The sequence below is a fragment of the Manis pentadactyla genome, chromosome X (genome assembly GCF_030020395.1).
Source record: "Manis pentadactyla isolate mManPen7 chromosome X, mManPen7.hap1, whole genome shotgun sequence".
Taxonomy (NCBI): Eukaryota; Metazoa; Chordata; class Mammalia; order Pholidota; family Manidae; genus Manis; species Manis pentadactyla.
In genome coordinates this window covers 18,897,457-18,917,549 of record NC_080038.1, presented here as the reverse complement: position 1 = coordinate 18,917,549, position 20,093 = coordinate 18,897,457, and the positions used below count along the sequence as shown (strand labels likewise).

At 42.1% G+C, this 20,093-nt stretch overlaps 1 protein-coding gene across 4 annotated transcripts in view; it reads right to left on the bottom strand.

Annotated features, from left to right (window-relative positions):
- Positions 1-15,870, bottom strand: part of PDK3 (pyruvate dehydrogenase kinase 3) — a 59,288-nt gene extending 43,418 nt beyond the window's left edge. Inside the window, exon 1 of one of the 4 annotated variants that reach the window (XM_036912795.2) lies at positions 15,618-15,870. In XM_036912795.2, the coding sequence (XP_036768690.1) occupies positions 15,618-15,723 (106 nt within the window). In that variant the 5' untranslated portion in view covers positions 15,724-15,870. Of the gene's footprint in view, positions 1-3,300; positions 3,326-15,617 lie in introns of those variants that run through there. The other 3 variants (XM_036912793.2, XM_036912792.2, XM_036912796.2) reach the window with 3 other exon arrangements.
- Between the last annotated feature and the right edge of the window lie 4,223 nt (positions 15,871-20,093).

The window sequence follows — 20,093 nt, the reverse complement described above, 5'->3', positions numbered from 1 at the left end:
CCCTATCAGACCCAATAGCCCAACAACACCCAGCTATTGCACTACTTTCTGCCTAGTGTCTACTTTATTATGCTCACAGCTGCTGTGGGTCAGGAATTCAGACAGGACACAGGAGGGATGGCTTGTCTGCGACCTCAGCTGGGAAAACTCAAAGGACGGGAGCTGGGTGACTAGACTGTGGGGGCTGGAAGCTTCTGAAGGCCCCCCATTCACAAGTCTGATCCTTGGGCCAATTATTTGCTGACCTGGATTGCCTTCCAGAGCTCGCACCTCTCCAGGGGCTTCCCATAGCCTGGTGGCCTTGGGCTGGTAGGATTCTAGAATGGGTTCAGTAAACAAGGAGGACGCTGCCTATCCTTTTATGACCCAGCCTCAGAAGTCACATAGCTAGTCCCCTTATGCCGTACTCAACTGGTCTAAGCAGCCACAGACTGTCCAGACGCCAGGGGAAGAGGATGAGACACCCTCTCCTGATGGAGGGCTGGCAAGGGCTCGTGGTAGAAAAAACATCATTGTGGCATCTTCGGAAAATGTGACCTGCCTCAAGATGTTCAAGAAGAGGTGATGATTTATTCTCAAATTATATTTTAAAGTACTCTTCTATTTATTGCCTGATGTTGTTTCCTCTGTGGCCATTTTTTTTTTTTTGGCCATTTATTTATCTTAGTTTTTCTCTTTCTCACTGTGTGCTTCCCTCAGATGTCTGGCAATCCTGGCTTGTTCAGTAATGCTTGAGAGTGAGGCAGCCTAAAGACTGAGTAAGTGGGGACCCCAAATACCTGATTACAGAGGGCTTTGTGCTGGGGTCTTAACACCACACCAGCTTCCCTAATTCTCCCTAAATAGTCCATTCAGTATCTTTAGAGAAGAAACCCCGCCCCCTTCTTTTTGCCCTTTATTTTGCTTAAGGGCAACTGCCTGCCTCCTAATGTTCTGATGGTCCGGGTGAAGGGTTACCCTACTGTTTGCAGACTTCACTTCATTCTCCGGCCTTCAGCCAGCAGCCCGACCTGTCACTCCAGCCCTCTATCCCCAGTGCTACAGTACTGAGATGGGAGCCTCTGAGGGGTGCTGCTGCACCGAGCTCAGCAGCCTCCTTTGCCACAGTGCCTTCCAAGTATGTTCTAGACACGAGACGTCTAATACAGGAGCCATCAGCCCCTGGGGAACATTTGAATATTCAATTTTATTATGATATCAATGACAAATTCCCCAAGTGTGATAACTGTACCATAGTTATTAAGAGAATACTCTTATGTTTAGGATGTATCTACTTAAGTATCTAGGGGTAGTCATGATGTCTGAACTTACTCTCAAATGGAGCAGCCAAAAAAGCATGTGTGGAGAGAGGGAGACAGGAATAGGGGTGGATGGAGTGGGGAAAGTTAAAAGCAAATGTGGCAAAGTAACTGGTGAATTTGGGTGCTATACATGGGTGCCAATAGTACTAACCTTACAACTTTTTCTAAGGTCTGAATTTTTTTCCAAATAAAAGGTTTGGGATCAAATGATTTCACTCATATGTGGAGTATAAGAACAAAGAAAAAAACTGAAGGAACAAAACAGCAGCAGACTCACAGAACCCAAGAATGGACTAACAGTTACCAAAGGGAAAGGGACTGGGGAGGATGGGTGGGAAGGAAGGGATAAGGGCAGGGAAAAGGGGCATTATGATTAGCATGCATAATGTGTGTGTGGGCACGGGGAGGGCTGTACAACACAGAGAAGACAAGTAGTGACTCTATAGCATCTTACTACAATGATGGACAGTGACCGTAATGGGGTTTCTGGGGGGGATTTGATGATGAGGGGAGTCTAGTAACCATAATGTCACTCATGTAATTGTAGATTAGTGACACCAAAATAAAAAAATAAAAATAAAAAAGTTTGGGAGGGATACTGTAAACAGCCTAAATATCCAACAACAAGGGAATGGTAAAATATATGCAATATTGTATATTTACATGGGGAAATACAAAGTCATTCAAAGATGTTTTTGAAGGAAAAAGGTCTTTCTAAAACTAGAGCTGTTCTATTACTTTTTTTTAAAACCTACTAGAGTCATTCTAGTCTAAAAAAAATACAAAAACCTCACACAGAACACTATAAGCAGATCTTTCTAACGGGGTCTGAAGCCCATGGTACTTCCATGTAATGATTTTTGTTGTTTGTAAAAATGGTACAGCATGATCGTGATGGGGTTCTTCATTAAGGGAGGTGAAGGTTATTGGAGCCTTCCCTGAGGGACATCTGTGCCTGTGCTGAAGGAAAAAAAGCAACATCCACTAGCACCTTGATCCTCTCTTTAGAACACCTGTTTGTTTTCTCTTTTGAAGGTAGATATATAAACAGATCAGTGAGAAACCTGCCCCTCCATGTGCCAGATAAGGCCAAAGCAAGTTGCAAATGGATTTCCCTGTGGGCCCACAATTTGTGCCCTCTGCCTGGACAACCCCTCTGCCATTGCCCCCAGTCACTGAGTTCTATGTCCTGTGGTCCCGGAATTCCTCAAAAAAATGGAAGAATCCATTAGTGCAATACCTGGCACATTGCAGGCGTTTAATATTTCCTGATTGGAACTGAACATTAAAATGCCTAGTAAACTTACTAGAGCAAACAAAATTCAGGGTTCAAGATAACATTTGCTGGCAATGGTAAATTCCTCTTATAGACAGATCAATTCATTCTATAAAATACATGGAATACAAATCATTTAGGGGTCTTCAAATCCTTAAAGTTAGGGGAAGAGGAGCCAAAACATAGGTAGGAAGGTGATGATAAAGTGGCAGAAACTGTCAATATGGTGTGTAGGGCCAGAGAGTGGACAGAAAAGGCAGGGCTGTGTTCGGAACTGAAGTCACAAACAGAGCTATGACCGGCTAGAGCATGTGAGTAACCATCGTAGCCAGATCCATGTCAGCCTGATTCCAGAAGGGGCCAAACAGTGGACTGGTGAGTTACAGGGTGCTCTGTTGTCATGGAAGCAGGAATGGTTTAGTAAAGGTCGCACTGTACTCATCTTTGAGGTTGAGAGAATGTTACGGTAATCATTACAGTGAATGAACGGGACCCAAAGCCAGTCACGCTCAACAGTACGGATGTGCTGCAAGGGCTATGCTTCTTGGAGAACAATCAGTTCAGTTGGGACAGGCAGAGAACAAACTCTAAGATAATTAACATTCAAGGTTAAGAGCTCCCTACACAGCTTATATTCTCAGCAGGAAGCTGATTTCATCCAGGAAATGCTGTGTCACTAACTTTCCATAATAAAAGCACAGTCAACATCTACCAAGCACCTACCATGTGCCATACGTTGTGCTGCACGTTCTCAATGTCACCAGGGCAACAAGACTGTGACTGGATGAGTACAAGTCTACACAGACTGCTTCTCATATTCCCAGAGACGGCAGGCAGGCCACCACGTGGCGGCAGTCCTCAGAATAACAATTATTTCAGTGTAAATAAATGAAGTAGGTGATCAGTCTGATAGTCCAGAAATGACAAGACTAGATGAGCAACAGGTTATGCAATTTCCTGACTGTCTAACAGAACAAATTTAGACAAAACCTCAGCATTACTAACAGAGATTATTATTCGCTAGAAATAATTGCCCTGGAGCAATGGTACATTATGTTGAATGAAATGGTATACTATGTTGAACCAAAAAAAGCTTAGGTTTAAAAGCTCAGTCTACCTGAATTTTAACTATGGCTTGGGCCCTAACTGCTCAGGCAAGATACTTAAATCATCTAAGCTTTATCGTCTTCATCCAAGAAATGGCAGCATCTATTTCACCTGGATGTTGTGAGAATTATAGCTCCATCTGTCCACTAGTGTGTCTGGCAGAGAGTGGTACACAAATGTAAGTCCCCTTCACCCCCTAGGAACCATAATTTCTGGTTCGCTTTGGAAGAGGTGGCCAAAATGTTATGTCAACAACGAGCTGATGGTTTGGGCTGTCTCTTCACTACTTTCCCACATATGAAACTGGGCAGTTGGAGAGAGGATCTCTAGGCTGAAGCTCCCACTGACTGAATCTAAGAGCATAAGATCTTGATTTGTATCTCTACACTTTACAATTACTTATCCTATACCAACACTGACTAAAAATGTAAATTTTGCGACAACTCTGGAGAGAGCACTGCATGCCAGGAGTAAGCAGCCAAGGAAAGGAGCTAGAAGTTAAGAAAGAGTACATACATCGGCATATGTTCTTCTATTTGTGTTCTCTATTCAGACAGCTTCCAAGGACTTCAGATAAAGGACAATTGTGTTAACACCTAACACAGTCCCAGAATCCACCTCTGTTACACAAACCTTCAAGGGAGAGGTAGGGACACCCAGAAACCATGCCACAAACTCATAGGAGTCATAAATTTTGGCTAGCATATATAAATTTATGTAATTGTGTCAGCTTCTCATTTAGCTATAAGATCCTTAAAGGCAGCAACTGTGCCATGACTATTTCCCAATGCTTCTAGTTTCCACTTCATTCCAAATCCAGGGCGTTCAGCTAACACTGATGGACTCCTAAACTATTAAGTGTTAACCTTTAGCACCACACAGACTCTATCCCCCGCCAAAGTGGTTCACAGATCTTATGCTCAGGGAAAAATTTTACTCAATCTGACACAGTAGCCTCAACTCAGGAAGCACATTACAATCACCTGGGTAACTCAAAAATACCAGGGCCTAGGCCTTACCTCCAGACATTGACTTTATTGACTTCTTTGGGGGGCAGGCATCATTCATTTTAGGAGCTCCCCACATGCTTCTCATGAGCAGCCAGAACCGAGAACCACTGACTAACATGTAATCACAGAGAATTCAACGAGGAAAAACAAATCAAAGAACTCTTCAGGCTCAGTGGCTATTAAGCACCCCAAACTTTTCTATTTATCCAATTAGTTTTAGTCCCTACTTCCAGGTTTCTTTTGTTTCAGCCTCTTAGGAAATTGACCTTGAATATCTTCATCGTCTAAAGAGACTTTTCAGCATTATCAACTCTTTTAGATGAGCCTAAATGAGGAGGATGAAAACTGCTGAACACATTCATGAAGGAATTAAGTAGCTGTACTTCAAGATGTGGGGACTCTTGAAAAGCAGTGACAGGGCACACATGTCCATCTTACCCTCTGGTGAGTTTTGGTCCCATACCATGCCTAGTTCTTACCTACTTCCTCAGCTAGGGAGGGGCAGGAAGGTGAGCAGGTGGTGGCACCCCTACCTACTGTATGTGTGGATAATTTTCTTAGCTGCCCTGAACTTCAGTTTCCAAGTTGTAAAATGGACATGACTGTTGTGAGAATTCAAGGATATTGTATTTTATCCCAGGTGTTGGTAAGTAGTCAGTACGTGCTTGTTGAATCTATTCAAACTTTTCCAGTTTCCATGCAGTCCATTTTAATTCCTTCTTCAACAGCTTTACTGAAGCAAGCTCAAGTTAAAGAAGCTGGAATATGAGTATGTAGGCCAGAGATGACATAGTGGAGAATGTGTAAAAAGCACTAACGAAAGAAGCGGTTTCTAGAGAAAGGGAGGCTCCCTGTGAGCAAGCAGCTGAAGGTTTAACAGAAATAAAGTGCACACTTAAACACATTCCAGTATAGGAATGGTAATCTAGCAATTATCATTTTGCTTTCTACTTAATCTCTGAAGCAGAGGCGAAATTAGCCAAATTCACACAAAGTCTACGGTCAGGTATTAAGAATATGTGCTCCCAAGGTTACGGAAACAATGCACTGTTCTAGAACTGACCCAGGAAAGGTTCAGATAAAACTCTGAGCATGCTCTGGTCTACGAAAATATAATAATTTCTTGGGAAAAGTATGCATGTTACAAATTTCAAAGGGTCCTACTCTTCACTCACAAACAAAACATGGGGAAATATTTAACTTCGTGCTCTGGGAAAATGTTAGGGATACTTAGAAATGTATTCCCAACAGTAAGACTATTACACACTGGCCTCCATGCCCTGGTAAGAAATAAAGCAACACTGGTCAGCTCAAATGGTCATGCAGAATCATAGGCCAAGTCTAAGAATGAAAATAAAAGCTTGACTGCTTGGGTGATGCTTAGGGATATAATGTCCCATCAAGTTAGAACCGCAAACATTCAATTAGAGGGAGTATCAACCTGGGAAAATGTCATAGTTCGCTGTGATTGTTGTGCCATTCATTATGGCAGAAAAGGATAGTCTCAGCAAAGATGAGACATTGACCAGGATCAGGGTTCTCCTTGAGGGAGCTGAAGGACACCATGGGTCATAATCAAACCCAGCTCTGCCACGAGGGGAAGTATGGAGGGAAAGTGGCCCCCTGCCATAAAAGCAAAATGGGCTAACAGAAGATGCTTCCAGGCTAGTTTCAGTGACCAGGTAATGCATCCAGTCTCCTTAGCACATTTTCTATAAGTTAATTACTTTATCAAGAAGAAAAAGGCCAAGGATGGCAAGAACTTCTAAAACCTAAAGTAATAAATAAGGAACTCCACCAAATTTCAACACAAAGGGCAAGGCAAAAGTTAGCATTTGATAGCTAAAATCAGAAAAGTGGTCCTACTGAATGGAATCCAAAAATATTAACTGCTCTGTGAGCTTAGTATGTGATAAAACAGAAGAAACACCAGAGTAAGATATGAGGTCTTAATAATTGTTGCTGTGCAAGTGGATAACAGAGAGAGCAAAAGTGAGTTAGCTACAAAAGTTTTGTCAGAAATGGCAATAAATTCCAGAGGGATTTAGTAACAATTTACAATATGCTATAGGTGATAAATCTGACCATGATAAAAGCACTGGAAATGACCGAATATATAAAAGCTCAGACTGTGCAAAGAAAGTAAAAAGGGAACCAACATTCAGTGTTAACATATGTAAATATATAGGTGAAAGCTGGAAAGTACCACTAAAAAATGGATGGGAGAATTACAGGTGATATTCTTTCCAAATGCCTTTAATTGTATACTCTTTGGTAATTACCTTAGCAAAGGAGGGACTCAATGGGAAACAACATTTACAGAGCAAAATAGGTGCCTAAGCCAAACAGACACAAGGAATCCATGCAAATGATTACGACTCAAGATTCCAGTTACTAAATGGTCAAGGGCACTTTACACATAACAAAGTGCAGAGAGTAATCTCACATGGGGAAAAAATAAAACTTTTAGCTTCTATGTTACTTATTACACAATTAAAATCATAAAACCACATTTGAGCAAGGCTGTGAAGAATCTGGTACTCTTAAACTTTGGTGACAGCCCTGTAGATTAGTTATGAAATCCCTCGAAGCCTTTCACAAAGCAGTTCAACTCAGGGGCATGTACCCTATAGGTAAACCCCCTGATTCCCTGGGTCTTAGCTACCCCAAAAGTCACACTGTAGATAGCCAAGGTTTACGGTTACTAGCATTCAGGAGAAACAGCTTTATCACTGAAATGCACACTTTTTTTAGCAGGGAGCTGAATTATTTTAGACTAGAGGTCGCAAACTTTATCTGTAAAGGGCTAATGGCAAACATGTTTGGCTTTGTGGGCCAGTCTCTGTGGCAACTACTCAACTCTGCTGCTATAGGACAGAAGCCAGAGATAATTGTCATCAGTGGGCTTAGCTGTATTCCAATAAAACTTTATTTACAAAAACAAGTGTTGTTAAAACCCAGAGAATATACAACACAAAGAATGAACCCTAAACTATGGACTTTGGGTGGTAACGATGGGTCAGGGTTGGCTCATTGGTTTTAACAAATGTGCCACACTAGCGTGGGATGTTGACAGTGGGGGAGGCTGTATTTGGGGAGGATGGTATATGTGGGAGGTACCTGTACTTTCTGCCCAATTTTGCTGGGAACCTGAAGTTACTCAAAAATGAAGTCTACTAATTTGAAAAACAAAACAAAACAGGTGGCTGGCCCTTGGACTAGAGTTTGACAATCTATTTTAGACTACAGTATGCCTAAAATGAAAGGATTTGCCCAACACTAAAATCTGATTATGACAGAAATCAAATAATCAAATTTCCATACGACATAAAGGAAAAGTGATTCCTTTATGATTTTTCTGATACCATTCAGTAACAAATCCAACAGTCTGATCAGCTGCCCCAAGCTTAATGTAAGGAAACCACCCAACGATCAACAGGTCAGTAAGTGGGGCCTTGTGTCTCCTTTAAAAGTATACAAAACTGTAAAGACAATGAAGCTGGAGCTAACACGCATAGTGCTCAGAGCCTGATAAACCAGGTCACGTAGAAATCCAGCCCTATCAGATTATTAAGGCCCAAAAGGCCAATTCTTTCTTTAAATTTCAATATTGATCAAGATGCATTAAGCCAAGTTAGATATCTTTATCCTATATGAAATTGTCCTCTTTCCCTTGGATTCTGAATAGTTGACTTCTGTCTCCAAGCAGGTTCGTCTGTCAAATCCTTGGCAACTCCTAACAGGACAACCTTCCTGCTTACAGAAAAGGTGTGTCCTGTGCATATATGTAAAGCTACAAAATAAACACACTCGGACATAGAATGCAATTGTTTTTCTTAACCTAATTTAAAAAAAAAACCTTTTCATCTTCTTCAGAAACAAAATCACCATTTTCCCCAGTGATAATCAGGCTTCAAGGAGCAATATGACTTGGAAAAACTGAGACTTTCTGATGAGCAGTCATTTGGAACCAAAGTCAACCTCTCAGGGGGTTATCAGAATCTGAAATACTTTCTAAAGGAAAACAGATGGAGGCTGGGCCTTTCACCCTCCAGAACAGTGAAAACAGGGAAGCTGGCTGCTGCCTTCTAACAGCTTAAGGCTCCTAGGTTCACAGAACCGGTGTGATTAGGATAGAAATCTTTTCTGTGAAAAGGCCCCAGAGTTGTCAGACAATCTGCTTTATGGTGGTTTTATTTGGGAGATGCTATATTTAAATGTGGGGATATTATGGAAGTTTAAACTTACATAGCAACTGACTGAATTAAAGTGACATAATGTTTAGTAACCCTTATATGGAGTTAGTAATCACCATTTGTGGCGCGTCCACTCGGCAGCGCAGACAGCAAACCGCTGAGGAAGCTGTGAGAGATTACAAGTGGTGTAAGAGAGACCAGTGTTGCCCTCTGGAAAGAGGCAGTTTAGAAGAAAGTAAAAGGGGGCAGGAGCAAGTACCTTCGATACAAGCGCAGCTATGCAGGAGACAGCGCAAAGGAACTGGGAAATAAAACAAATGAGAAGAGAGTATGCACAGAGGGGATAAAAGTGATGAAGGAAGGAACCAGTGCACAGGGTGAGACTGAGAGATGGAAAACAGGTCCGAATGGAAGTGTGACTCATTTCCTGTGAATTCATTCAAGAACCAGAAGGTTTTATCTTCATTTGTCATAACAGTCCAAGTTCTCCTTTCCTTATTAATTCATAACAACTACTCAATGGAACTACTCAACATTTGCCAATATAACAAAGCATTAATTGCCATTCAAATACAATAAATTAGTCCTCAAATCCTGAGAGTAACAGGTTTACAGGTAAAAATATACATATAAAAGTTATATTGAGAAATAAAATCAGTGTTTATTCTCAATATTAAAATGTGATGTTTCTATTACTCCTAATAAGGAATTGGTACATACTATCTGCAGCCTCACTTTCCAATAGAAATACAATGTGAGCCATAATTTAAAATTTCCTAGCAGCCACATTAACACAAAAAGAAAGAGGTGAAATTGTTGATATGTTATTTAACCCAACATATCCAAAATAATATAATTTCAACAAGGAATGAATATAAAAATATACTGAGCTGTTTTTTATAGTAGGTCTTTGAAATCTAGTATTTTATACTTACAGCACATCTTGATTCAAAAGCTAAATTTTTATCAGAAATAACTGACCTATAATTAGATTACATCAAATTTACAGTTAAAATAGATTCACATATCCAAACTGTTCTAAACATACTCAGTTTTCCAATTAGCTAAATCAAGTATCAGTTTTAAATTTAAATTTAAATTAAGTCAATTTAATTTCTGAGTCACACTAACCACATTTCCAGTGATCAATAGGCCCAAGTGGCTACTAGTGACCATGGACAAAGAAGGTCTAAGGAAATAAATAATTATAAAAATACTGGAAATAGAACCAAAAATTCAAACCTAATTATTTAAAGAAATATAATAAAACAGAGCAAATAAGATATATGGTACAAAAATTAAGGTATTAAGCAAAAGAAAATGATTGATCTTTATCATTACAGATGACAAATCTACTATATCAATAAATATATAAACTAGCGAAACGTAACCACATAAAAGAAAAAGTTTGATTCATAAAGCAAAACCCAAGTTTATACATTTCAAGACAATATTTCAATAAAAGTAACTCAGACTGAAAATAAAAAAAATTAATAAAATGGCAATGCTCTACCAGAAAATGTAAACAAGAGGAAAACAGAGATCTAGATCTCAATGTCAAATAAGGTTGAGTGCAGGCCAAAAAGCATTAAACTAGTAAAAGGGCAGCACTGTGTATCACCAAAAGGCACATCTCACAATGAGGACATGAGTTAAGAATATGTAAGTGACAATCATGACACCAAAGGCATAAAGCAAAAACTATAGGCGAGATATGGAGAAACAGATTCATATTATTTGGAGACTTGAACTTCTCTCAGGCCATGACAGACCAAGTACATTTTAAAAAGTAAAGGTATAGAAAATTTATATAACATAATTAATATGGCAGATCTGATATACCAAACTCTGTAACCTAAGAGAACATAACCTTCTTTTTTCTGCCCAAGGAACATTTACAGGAAATGACTATATATTGAGCTACAAAGTAAACATCAATAAATTAAAGAAATAATAATTGAGATCACATTCTGTGATGGCAATGCACAAAACTAAACAAAGAAAATTAAACTACAGGACACACCTACATTGGGAATTTAAAAACTCAAAACAACTCTTAGTTCATAGAATAAAAATCTGAAGATGCAGAAGAGCTGGGATGAAAAAGTATCAACTACTACACACACCAGCTGCTGAAGCAGTGCTCAGAGGAATGACTTAACTAGTTAAGGGCCTTCCCTATTGAAATAGACAACAAAACAGCAAAGAAATGTATAAATCAAAGAGTAAAGCAAACAACAAAATAAACCAGGGGAAACTGAAAGTCAAAGTAGACATCAATGAACTATAAAAGTCAAAAATTAATAAATGAATCCAATCATATGAACTATCATCTAATATAATCTAGAAAAGTGGGGAGGAGAAAACAAACATAAAAGAAATAAAGGGGGGATAGCTATAGACAGAATTAAGACTGATAAGAGAGTCTCAGCTATGCAAACTGACTTAAAACCTCAATGACTAGGATAATTTTCTAAAGAAGTATATCAAAATGGTCTCAAGAAGAAACAGAAAATCTATACAGATCAATACCACAGAAGAGAGAAAGTTGTTAAAATACAATAGTCCCCCCAAATACTCTAAATTTAAAAGGTTTCATAGAAGGGCATTCCACCAAATCTTTAGAGCAGATAATCTGAAAGATAAATTGGTCTTAACATTAAAAAAATTCTTTTTCCTGAAACAAGTATGACACTGATAAGAAAATTTAATAGACCGCATATACACATAAACATCTATAGACAACCAGCACATGGATATCAATACAATGATCCCAGGAATTTATCATACTATTCTCTCTACTTCAATAGATGCTTAAAATTTTCAATAATTAAAAACTAAAATTAAAAAATGTTTACTCGAGGAGAAAAAAATTCTATCTAAATACTATTTTTCACTTACCAAAAGTTTGACAACCATGTAGTAAAAGTATAGGAAAAGAGGTACTCCCAGAAACTTCTAGTGATGGTATAAACAGATGACTTCCATGGAAAACAAGCTGACAGTGTTTATGAAAATTTCAAATGCATATACCCTTTGAGGTAGTAATGTCAAGTTTTAGGAATTTGTCCAATACATACAGTCATGAAATCATGTGCACAATAATTCACTATAGCCCTGGTTGTCACAGTTAAAGATTAGAAACGACCTATAAGCCATCAGCAGAGAGCTGACTGATAAATTATAGTACACTCATACAGACAAATTCTCAGAAGCCCTAAAAAAGAAAAAGCAAGTTCTGCAGATACAGATATGGAAAGTTTTCTAAGGCATTAAGTTTAAAAAGCAAGGTACAGACAAAAGTAAATCAAAGCTACAGGGACAAGACAGGGAGGTTAGTGGACAAAAGTAGGAAGCAGGCTCTTCTATGTCCTTTTGCACCTTTTGACTTTGGAGCCATGTAACTGGAATCTCAGGCCAAAACCAAAATCTCATTTTTTAAAAACCCACCCCTCTAGAATGCACTATTGCCATTAGCAACTCAAAATCCATTGCCAAGACTTGCTGTTCTTGCTATGCTTGCTAACTCTGTGGAAGGCTATATTTCAAGTAAAGACTGAATTCAAGAAACTTATTTTACAGGGCACACAGATGAAAGGGAGAGAGTACTCTAGAACCAGAAGGCCATCTAATTAGTGGTTCTCAACCCTGGTTTGCTTAAGAACAACCTGGGGAGCTCCTAAAATGCCAATGCCCTGCACCCCATCCCCGGACCATTTACATTAGAAGTTTGGGGGATGGTGCCCAGGCATGGAAACCAGAGGTGATTCTGCTTCCCCAGGGCACATGGCACTGTCTGGAGACATACCTGGTTGTCAGCAGTGGGAACAGAGGTGCTACTGGCATCTAGTGGGTTGAGGCCAGGAATGCAGCTTCAGTAAACCTCCCATGAGGCACAGAACAGTCCCCCAACAACAATGACCTGCCCCCAAATGCCAAGAGGGCTGAGAATGTGAAACCCTCCTTTAAATAAAACCCTGGCTTCCAGAGTAACTACCAGTTTTCAGTCTTCACTCTTCAACAAGGAAGGTCATCTCCTTATTGACCAGTGTGGATACATTAGTACAAACAATAAAGCTGTCTTGGTGGCCATAGAAACCACAATTTATTTGTTGACATGATTATATCAGATACTGTAAATGTGGAATTCCATGTCTATCTTTGCTCTGGTCCCATCTATAAAGTAGCCTGGGAGAAAGTCATAAAGTTCACAAAGTGGCGGCCTGTGGGTCAACACAGTCCACAAATACATTTTGCTTGAGCCCCAGGTCTTTTACAATATACTGAGATGGTGCCAATCAGCTGCCCCTCGCGGAAGGCAGCTATGCTCACCACTATATACAAGCTGCCCCTTGCAGAGCCAGCATATTACCTGGGAGTTTGCCACTGTCCCACCTGGCTGGTTCATGTATTTGCCGCTCCCCACATCTGTTCCTTTAAGCATTGGAGGCAGCCCTCCCCTGCAGTTCTCTCCAATCAAACAGGGGAATTAAGCCTCTTTACTCTTCTTCCTCCTCACCTCAAAATATCCCCACACCCATTCTAAATTCTCATACTCTCACACCACTTACCAAAATAGAACTTTCATCACGGGCAAGAACTAAGAGAAACGTAGAAGTCGAGATGGTCCTTGTAACAACTCTTATAGGCTGCTTGCAACCTGTCTCTGGGTATTACAAACAGGCTTGTAGTTTCTAGCAAATTCCACACATATACATATAGCTCTTCTATGAGCTTCCTTATATGAAAAAGACTTTAAATATTAGGTTTCTTTCATTATCCTAGATTAGCGTATCCCTCCACACCCTCCCCAAATAGGTCAGAAACCTTTTATGGGAAATATCTATCAACAGATTTGGTAACTTTCTTGTAAAAAGCTCATTGCTTTTCCTTTGAAATTATAATCACACAGTTTCGGAGCTGTGCTTTAGAGATTACCTGATACAATCCATGTGTTTTATTAATGAGGAAAATGAACCCCAGTGAGGTTCACATAGTTATACCAACTTTTTAAGTATGAGTTGGTGGCAGAGCAAGAATTAGAACATTTGCTTCCATGGTCCCATGGGTTTACAGTAACACTCTCCCCCACTGTGGTTTTCCTACTCAAATCATGTCCTTACCAAGACACCTATTAATGTGGGTAGAGATACTAGCTCCTATGCAAATAAACCCGCTGAAATTTTGTCAAGTTTTTAGAGTTATCACTTTAGCTTTGAGGGTGGAAGGGAGGAATTGGGAGCTTCTGGATTCCTTCTGTCCCTTTTATTGTAAATTAACCTGGCTCAGTTTGCCCCAATGAAAGACTGATATCTTCAGAATTTTTTCTAAACCACAGAGATGGAGAACATGCTATTTATATGGCTTCAGAGACACTTTCTTAACCCTGAAGCCAGGAGCGGCCTCAAACCTCTAAAAGGCTCACAGGTGGCCAGAGATTAAACTACTGAAAAGCTTTTGAGAGTGAAGTTTTAAGATGTGAAAATCAACATCTCTTTGAACTTTGACTTCCCTCATCATTCTCTGGCAAATTGGTTTCTTGAAATTTAATTCGGTCTCAACTTTAACCTATTCCTTTCTTCTCATCCCAACTTTTTAAGTATGGACAAAAACATATTTTGCATATTGAGTCTTCCTGGAATGTTCCACCTACTCTGCAGTTTAGTTTGTATGCCCACCTGATACCATCCCTTGACATTTATGGAAAATTCATTAAATAAACACACGACCATTATTTTCCCTCGAGAGCTTAAAACATCTTTGCTGTTCCATTTTGCCCTCCTTCCTGGATGCCGAGGTCTGTTCTGATACCTGGACGCACTTTTTTTTTTTTTTTACTTTCAGATGTTTCACAACCAGCTCCCTCGCACCAACAATTGCGAGTGTTCGCTCTGCAGTTGAAACGGCACCTCTCTGGAGAAACACGATCCGGTTAACAGAAGGTGGAGGAATCTATACCCATCTCAGCTAGGCCTCAGGCAGCACGGGGGCCGGGCCTTCTTTGCTCCCACCTCAGCCCCTGGAAGCTGCCCACCAGCCCACCCGACAGGGGCCAAGGTGGGTCAGACACAATGGAGAGGCGTGATAGAAGGTTCTGGCAGCGAAGCAGCGGTTGTATCAGACCCTGCTCTGACGCTTGGAGCCCACACGCTTGCTCTTCCCCAGCATCTAAGGCGTTTGAAGTCCAGGCCTCTAACTGGTTTAACATAACACGAGGAGGGCAACAGTTCAAGTCCTGCGCTCCGGCCACACTGGAGCGCCTCAGAACAGAAAAGGAACAAAATACCATTGCATAATTTCTTCCACCGCGAAGTGTTTCTACACAGCTGTTATCCAACCAAAACAAGAATGTAAGATTAAAAACGTTAAAAAACCACCCACACTGTACCCCGAAGTTTTAAGGGCGGGGAGGTCTGCGTCAAGTAGATTTGAAGCTAACGAGGCAGGTTTGGCGAGACCCGCGGGGATGATATCCGGGACGTGCTTTCTATCTCCGGGTAAGCCCCCTGCCGGTGTGCGGGTGCCAGGCCCTGCCCCTTCGTGCCCCCAAAGCCGAGTCCCTGGGAGAGCCCCCAAGCATCCCGGAGCCCCGCCCGCGGTTCCCACGGACTTTGCCCCGAGGCTGCGGAGACCCGAGGCTGCAGCGGTGGGCCCCGAAGGCAGCGGCTCCGCGTCCCGGACCCGCAGGGGCCGTGACGACCGTGGGGACCCGCAGCCCCGTACTCACCGAAGTCCAGGAACTGCTTGATGGAGAGCGGCGAAGGCGAGAAACGCGAGTAGCGCTCGATCTGCTTGGGCACCGTCTGCTTCAGCAGCCAGCAGAACAGCCGCATCCTCGCCGGGGCTGTGCACAGGCCAGTCGAGACGCCCAGGCGGCCTCAGGGGCCGGTGCAGCCAAGCCGAGCCGGCACGTTCGCCAAGAGCGCACCCGGGCCTCCGCCTCGGCCTCAGCGCCGCGGGTGCAGCCGCCGCAGCAGCAGCAGCAGCTCCCGGGCCGCCGCCGGCCGCCCGCGGCTGCCCCCGGCTTCCCCAGGCCCCGCCCACGGGGGTGGAGCCGGCAGCCGCACGTACGCGGCGCGGGTGCAGCCGCCGCCGCAGCAGCAGCAGCAGCAGCTCCCGCGGCCGCGCCGCGGCTGCCCCCGGCTTCCCCAGGCCCCGCCCACGGGGGTGGAGCCGGCAGCCGCACGTACGCGGAGCACGCGGGGCGCCGGGGTGAGGGGGGCGGTGTCGAGGGCAGCGGGGCCGGCGCCGGTCTCTGACTCGCAACCGCCGTCGCCGCCCTTGCTTTCTGTTGCCCGAGTTTAGTTGTCTGTTCGTCGCTCCCTGGCTCCTGGGACCTAGCCGGGCCGGGCAAGTACAGCTGCCCGGATCACACACCCGACTTGGTCCCCCGAGATAGCGCCCGGGGACCGTGAGGAGGCCAGCAGCCCACTCCCGGAATTCTATTCCACGCGTCATTCAAGGCCACTCTCAACCGGAGGCACCTCTTCCGGGGGGTCTTCCCTAGGGGAGCGGACTGCTGCACTTCAGGGTTTTCGTTGGATCTTGACACTTCGATTTTCATGTTCTATTGCCACTTAACTGTAGTGGCTGTTGCCTGTTCTCCACCGCTACCACCACCTTTGAGCAAAATTAAATATAATCTCACTGGCTCTCTTTCATGCCCCCCCTTCCGCCCTGCCACCATTGGACACGCCAAATTAACGTCACTGACTCTGTTTCGTGGCTCTCCTGCCTCCTCCCTCCCCGCCTCCTTCCCCCATCTCCCACTCCCGCCTCCCCATTTTCCCACCCAGCTCTTTAAACACTTTTGGACAGGATTGTTAAGTCACTGACTCTGTTTCATGTCGCCACCATCAACACCATTGGACAGAATCAAGTGTAAGATCACTGACATTTCCTTTCGTGCCTTCCGTGCCACGTGCACACTCTCCCTAACACTATTGGGCAGAATTAATTGTAAGGTCACTGTTTCATATCCCCACCACCACTACCATTTTGGGAAGGCTCAATTTAAGGTCATTGGCACTGTCTTTCACCCCTCCTCACCACCACCACCACCCTAGGACAGCTCCCTGACTCAGTTTCATGCTTCACCACCGCCAACGCCACTTTTGGACAGGAGCCTATGTATTAGATATTCTTTGTCTGCATAAGTGTGAACTTGAACTCAGGGCTCAGTATATGAAATCATTATTTCCTAATGTGAATTTATGAAGTAATATTTTAACCGTTTCCACCAAACCTTGCTTTATTTTTGTTATACGTGAACATCAACTAAAAGAAAGGTAGAGAATGCTCTCTAAGGAAAGGAAAAAACATAACTGGAAGCCATGCCTTTGGTCTGATTGGACTAGTTTTCTCACTGAATAAGATTGTTGGTATGTAGTTCTTTAGCTTTTATGCCTCATTGGGTATTAATGCACCCAAATCTTTGCTTAATAGTTGCATCTTTAATCTTAAAAAAAAGTAATACGTACACTCAAAGACACATATTTTCAAGTACATCTTGGTCACCTTGATGGCGGTAAGGAATGTAGACTACCATGTCTTCTGTTCAAACCAAAGCCTAAAAGAGATATACTAACAACCTCTTTAACGGGGAACTTTGCCCGCAGAGCTAAGCAATTCTGTTGGAGTGCACAGGCAGACAAAAAGACGACCTGTGGCCTGTGGTTTCTCCAGGGCATTCTCAAGTGCTCCCGGGAAGCAGAGTGTACTTGATGGCAGCTGTGGTCAGTGAGCACGACAAAATTGCATATCAGTGCGGAGGGCAGTTTTCTCAACTTAAGCAGCAAACCATTGCTGCTAACCTTCCTGAGCTTCCAAATCACTTGTTTCACTCCTCCGTTTTCCACTATACAAAATGCCACTTTAAGTCTATGTATTCTGTTGATTTGATTTCTTGAACTATCAAGTACCTAGTTTTATTAATCCTTCTCCAAAAGGTGGCAGAGTCCTAGAAGTTGGGAACAGTATGAAAGAGCCTGGTAAAATAGAAATTATGCTGCTCCAGGGTTCAAATGGCCAGTCCTAAGATTGGCCCTATCCTTAGCTAGCTGTGACCTTACACAAGTCACTTAGCATTTCTGTGTCCCAGTTACTCCTTATGTCAGATGGAAATACCTGATTTCTGTCCCTGGCATTTGTGACAATCAACTAATAAATCTTATCTAATATAAACACATGATACTGTACCTCTTTTATGCAGTAATGTATGTATATATATATATATATATAAAACTAATAATTTTATTATTATAAAATTAACTGGCAAAATCCAGAAGCTAAACCAGTAGACTGATTTCAGTACTTACAAGAAAAGGATCTTGATCTAATTAACGTTTTTTAGTTCCTTGTACACATCAAGGTCTCTTGCCCAGGCCCTGCTCCTAGTGGCTCTCAAGGAGAAGTCCCCGGGCGAGCAGCAGGAGCTTCACCTGGGAACTTGTTAGAAATGCAGACTCTTGGACCCCACAGAAGACTTACTGGATCAGAAACCCTGGGGTTTTAAATCTGTGTCTTAACAAGCTGTGGGGTTTTGAAAGATGTGGCCACAAATTATTTGATACCCCTCCCCTCAAGAGATGGAACTTAATTCTCCTCCAGTGTGGGCTAGATTAGTAATTGCTTCTAATAGAGGACGGACAGAAGTGCTGAGATCTCACTTCAAAGATTAGGTTACAAAACAACTTCAGTCCTACAAATACCTGAGCAATATTTCTCAAAACTATCAAGGTCATTAAAAACTTGGAAAATCTGAGAAACTGTCAGTCAAAAGAAGCCTAAGAAAACATTACAATTAAATGTAAGGTGCTATCCTGGATGATATTCTGCAACAGATAAAAGGACATTAGGTAAAAACTAAGGAATTCTAAATAAAGGATGGACTTTGGACCAAATTTGTTTAATAATATTGTATTAACATTAGTTCACAGATTGTAACTATAATATGTAATTGAATGCAAGATATTAATAGTAGGACAAACTGGGTATGGAGCTGCTGGTCTGAAGCTCCTTGGGAGCTTGGGGTGTAATCTGAAACCAGCCCCCATATGTGGAGGGCAGGGAGAGACCCAAGAGAGGCAGACCACTCTAGACTGGCAGGTGGCAGGTTTAATAAGCAGGGGAACTTACACAAAAGGCTTGTCTTGGGGTGGCCACAAGATGCTTAGCTCTCTGCACCCACCTGCCAAATCTTATATAGAGAGGTCTTAACTGGGCTCAGTCTCGTATACCATCCAGATGGTCTCAACACATCACTATCTCAAGGCTAGTCCTTGAGGCAGCCTCTGGCCGCTTGGAAGGCAAGCAGAACCCACATTCCAAGGATAGGGTAGGAGGTTAGGAGCCTCTGATTGCTGGGATGCAGCTCACAATTCAAATGGCATGTCTTCTTGAGGTCCTTCCCCAGCAAGGGCATATGGGAACTTTGTGTACTATTTCTCCATTTGGCTGTAAATCTGAAACTGTTCTAAAAACTAAAATCAATTACACAATACAGTATTGCTAACGATAGTCATTGCCAGAACTTATTTATCTTATAACTGGGAGTTTTGAATGCTAAGAGAGCAGATCTTAAAAGTCCTCATTGCAAGGAAAAAAAGAGTTGTAACTATGTGAGTTGATGGATATTAACTAAATTTATTAAGGCAATCATTTCACAATGAATACATATACCAAGCCACTATCTTGTAAACTTTAAACTTATACACTGCTATATGTCAATTGTAGCAATAAAACTGGAAAAAGGCCATATCTTTGGGTTATAAAATATAAAAGAAAATATATTTAAAGAAAATATGTGAGATCTTAATAAAAATATTTTATTATAACCATAGAATAGCCATTGAACATTTAAATGACATGTATTACTAAAAAATAATAATAAAGTGAACATTTTTTAAAAAGACCATGGCTTCCACCTTGGAATTTTCTCTCTCTGTTCCTCTCCTCTCTGTCTCTGTCTCCTCTCTCCGGAGCCACCAGCCATGCGGTGAGACAGCCCTGTAGAGAAGCCCACAAGAGTGAGCCTATCCTTTTGGAAGCAGATCCTTCCCGTCTGGTACCTTGACTGCAACCTTATGAGAGACCCTGAGCCATAATCACTCAGCTAAGTGGTTTCTGGACTCCTGACCCACAGAAACTCTCACAGTTTGTTGTAATAAATGTTTGTTGTTTCTAGCCACTATGTTTTTTAATC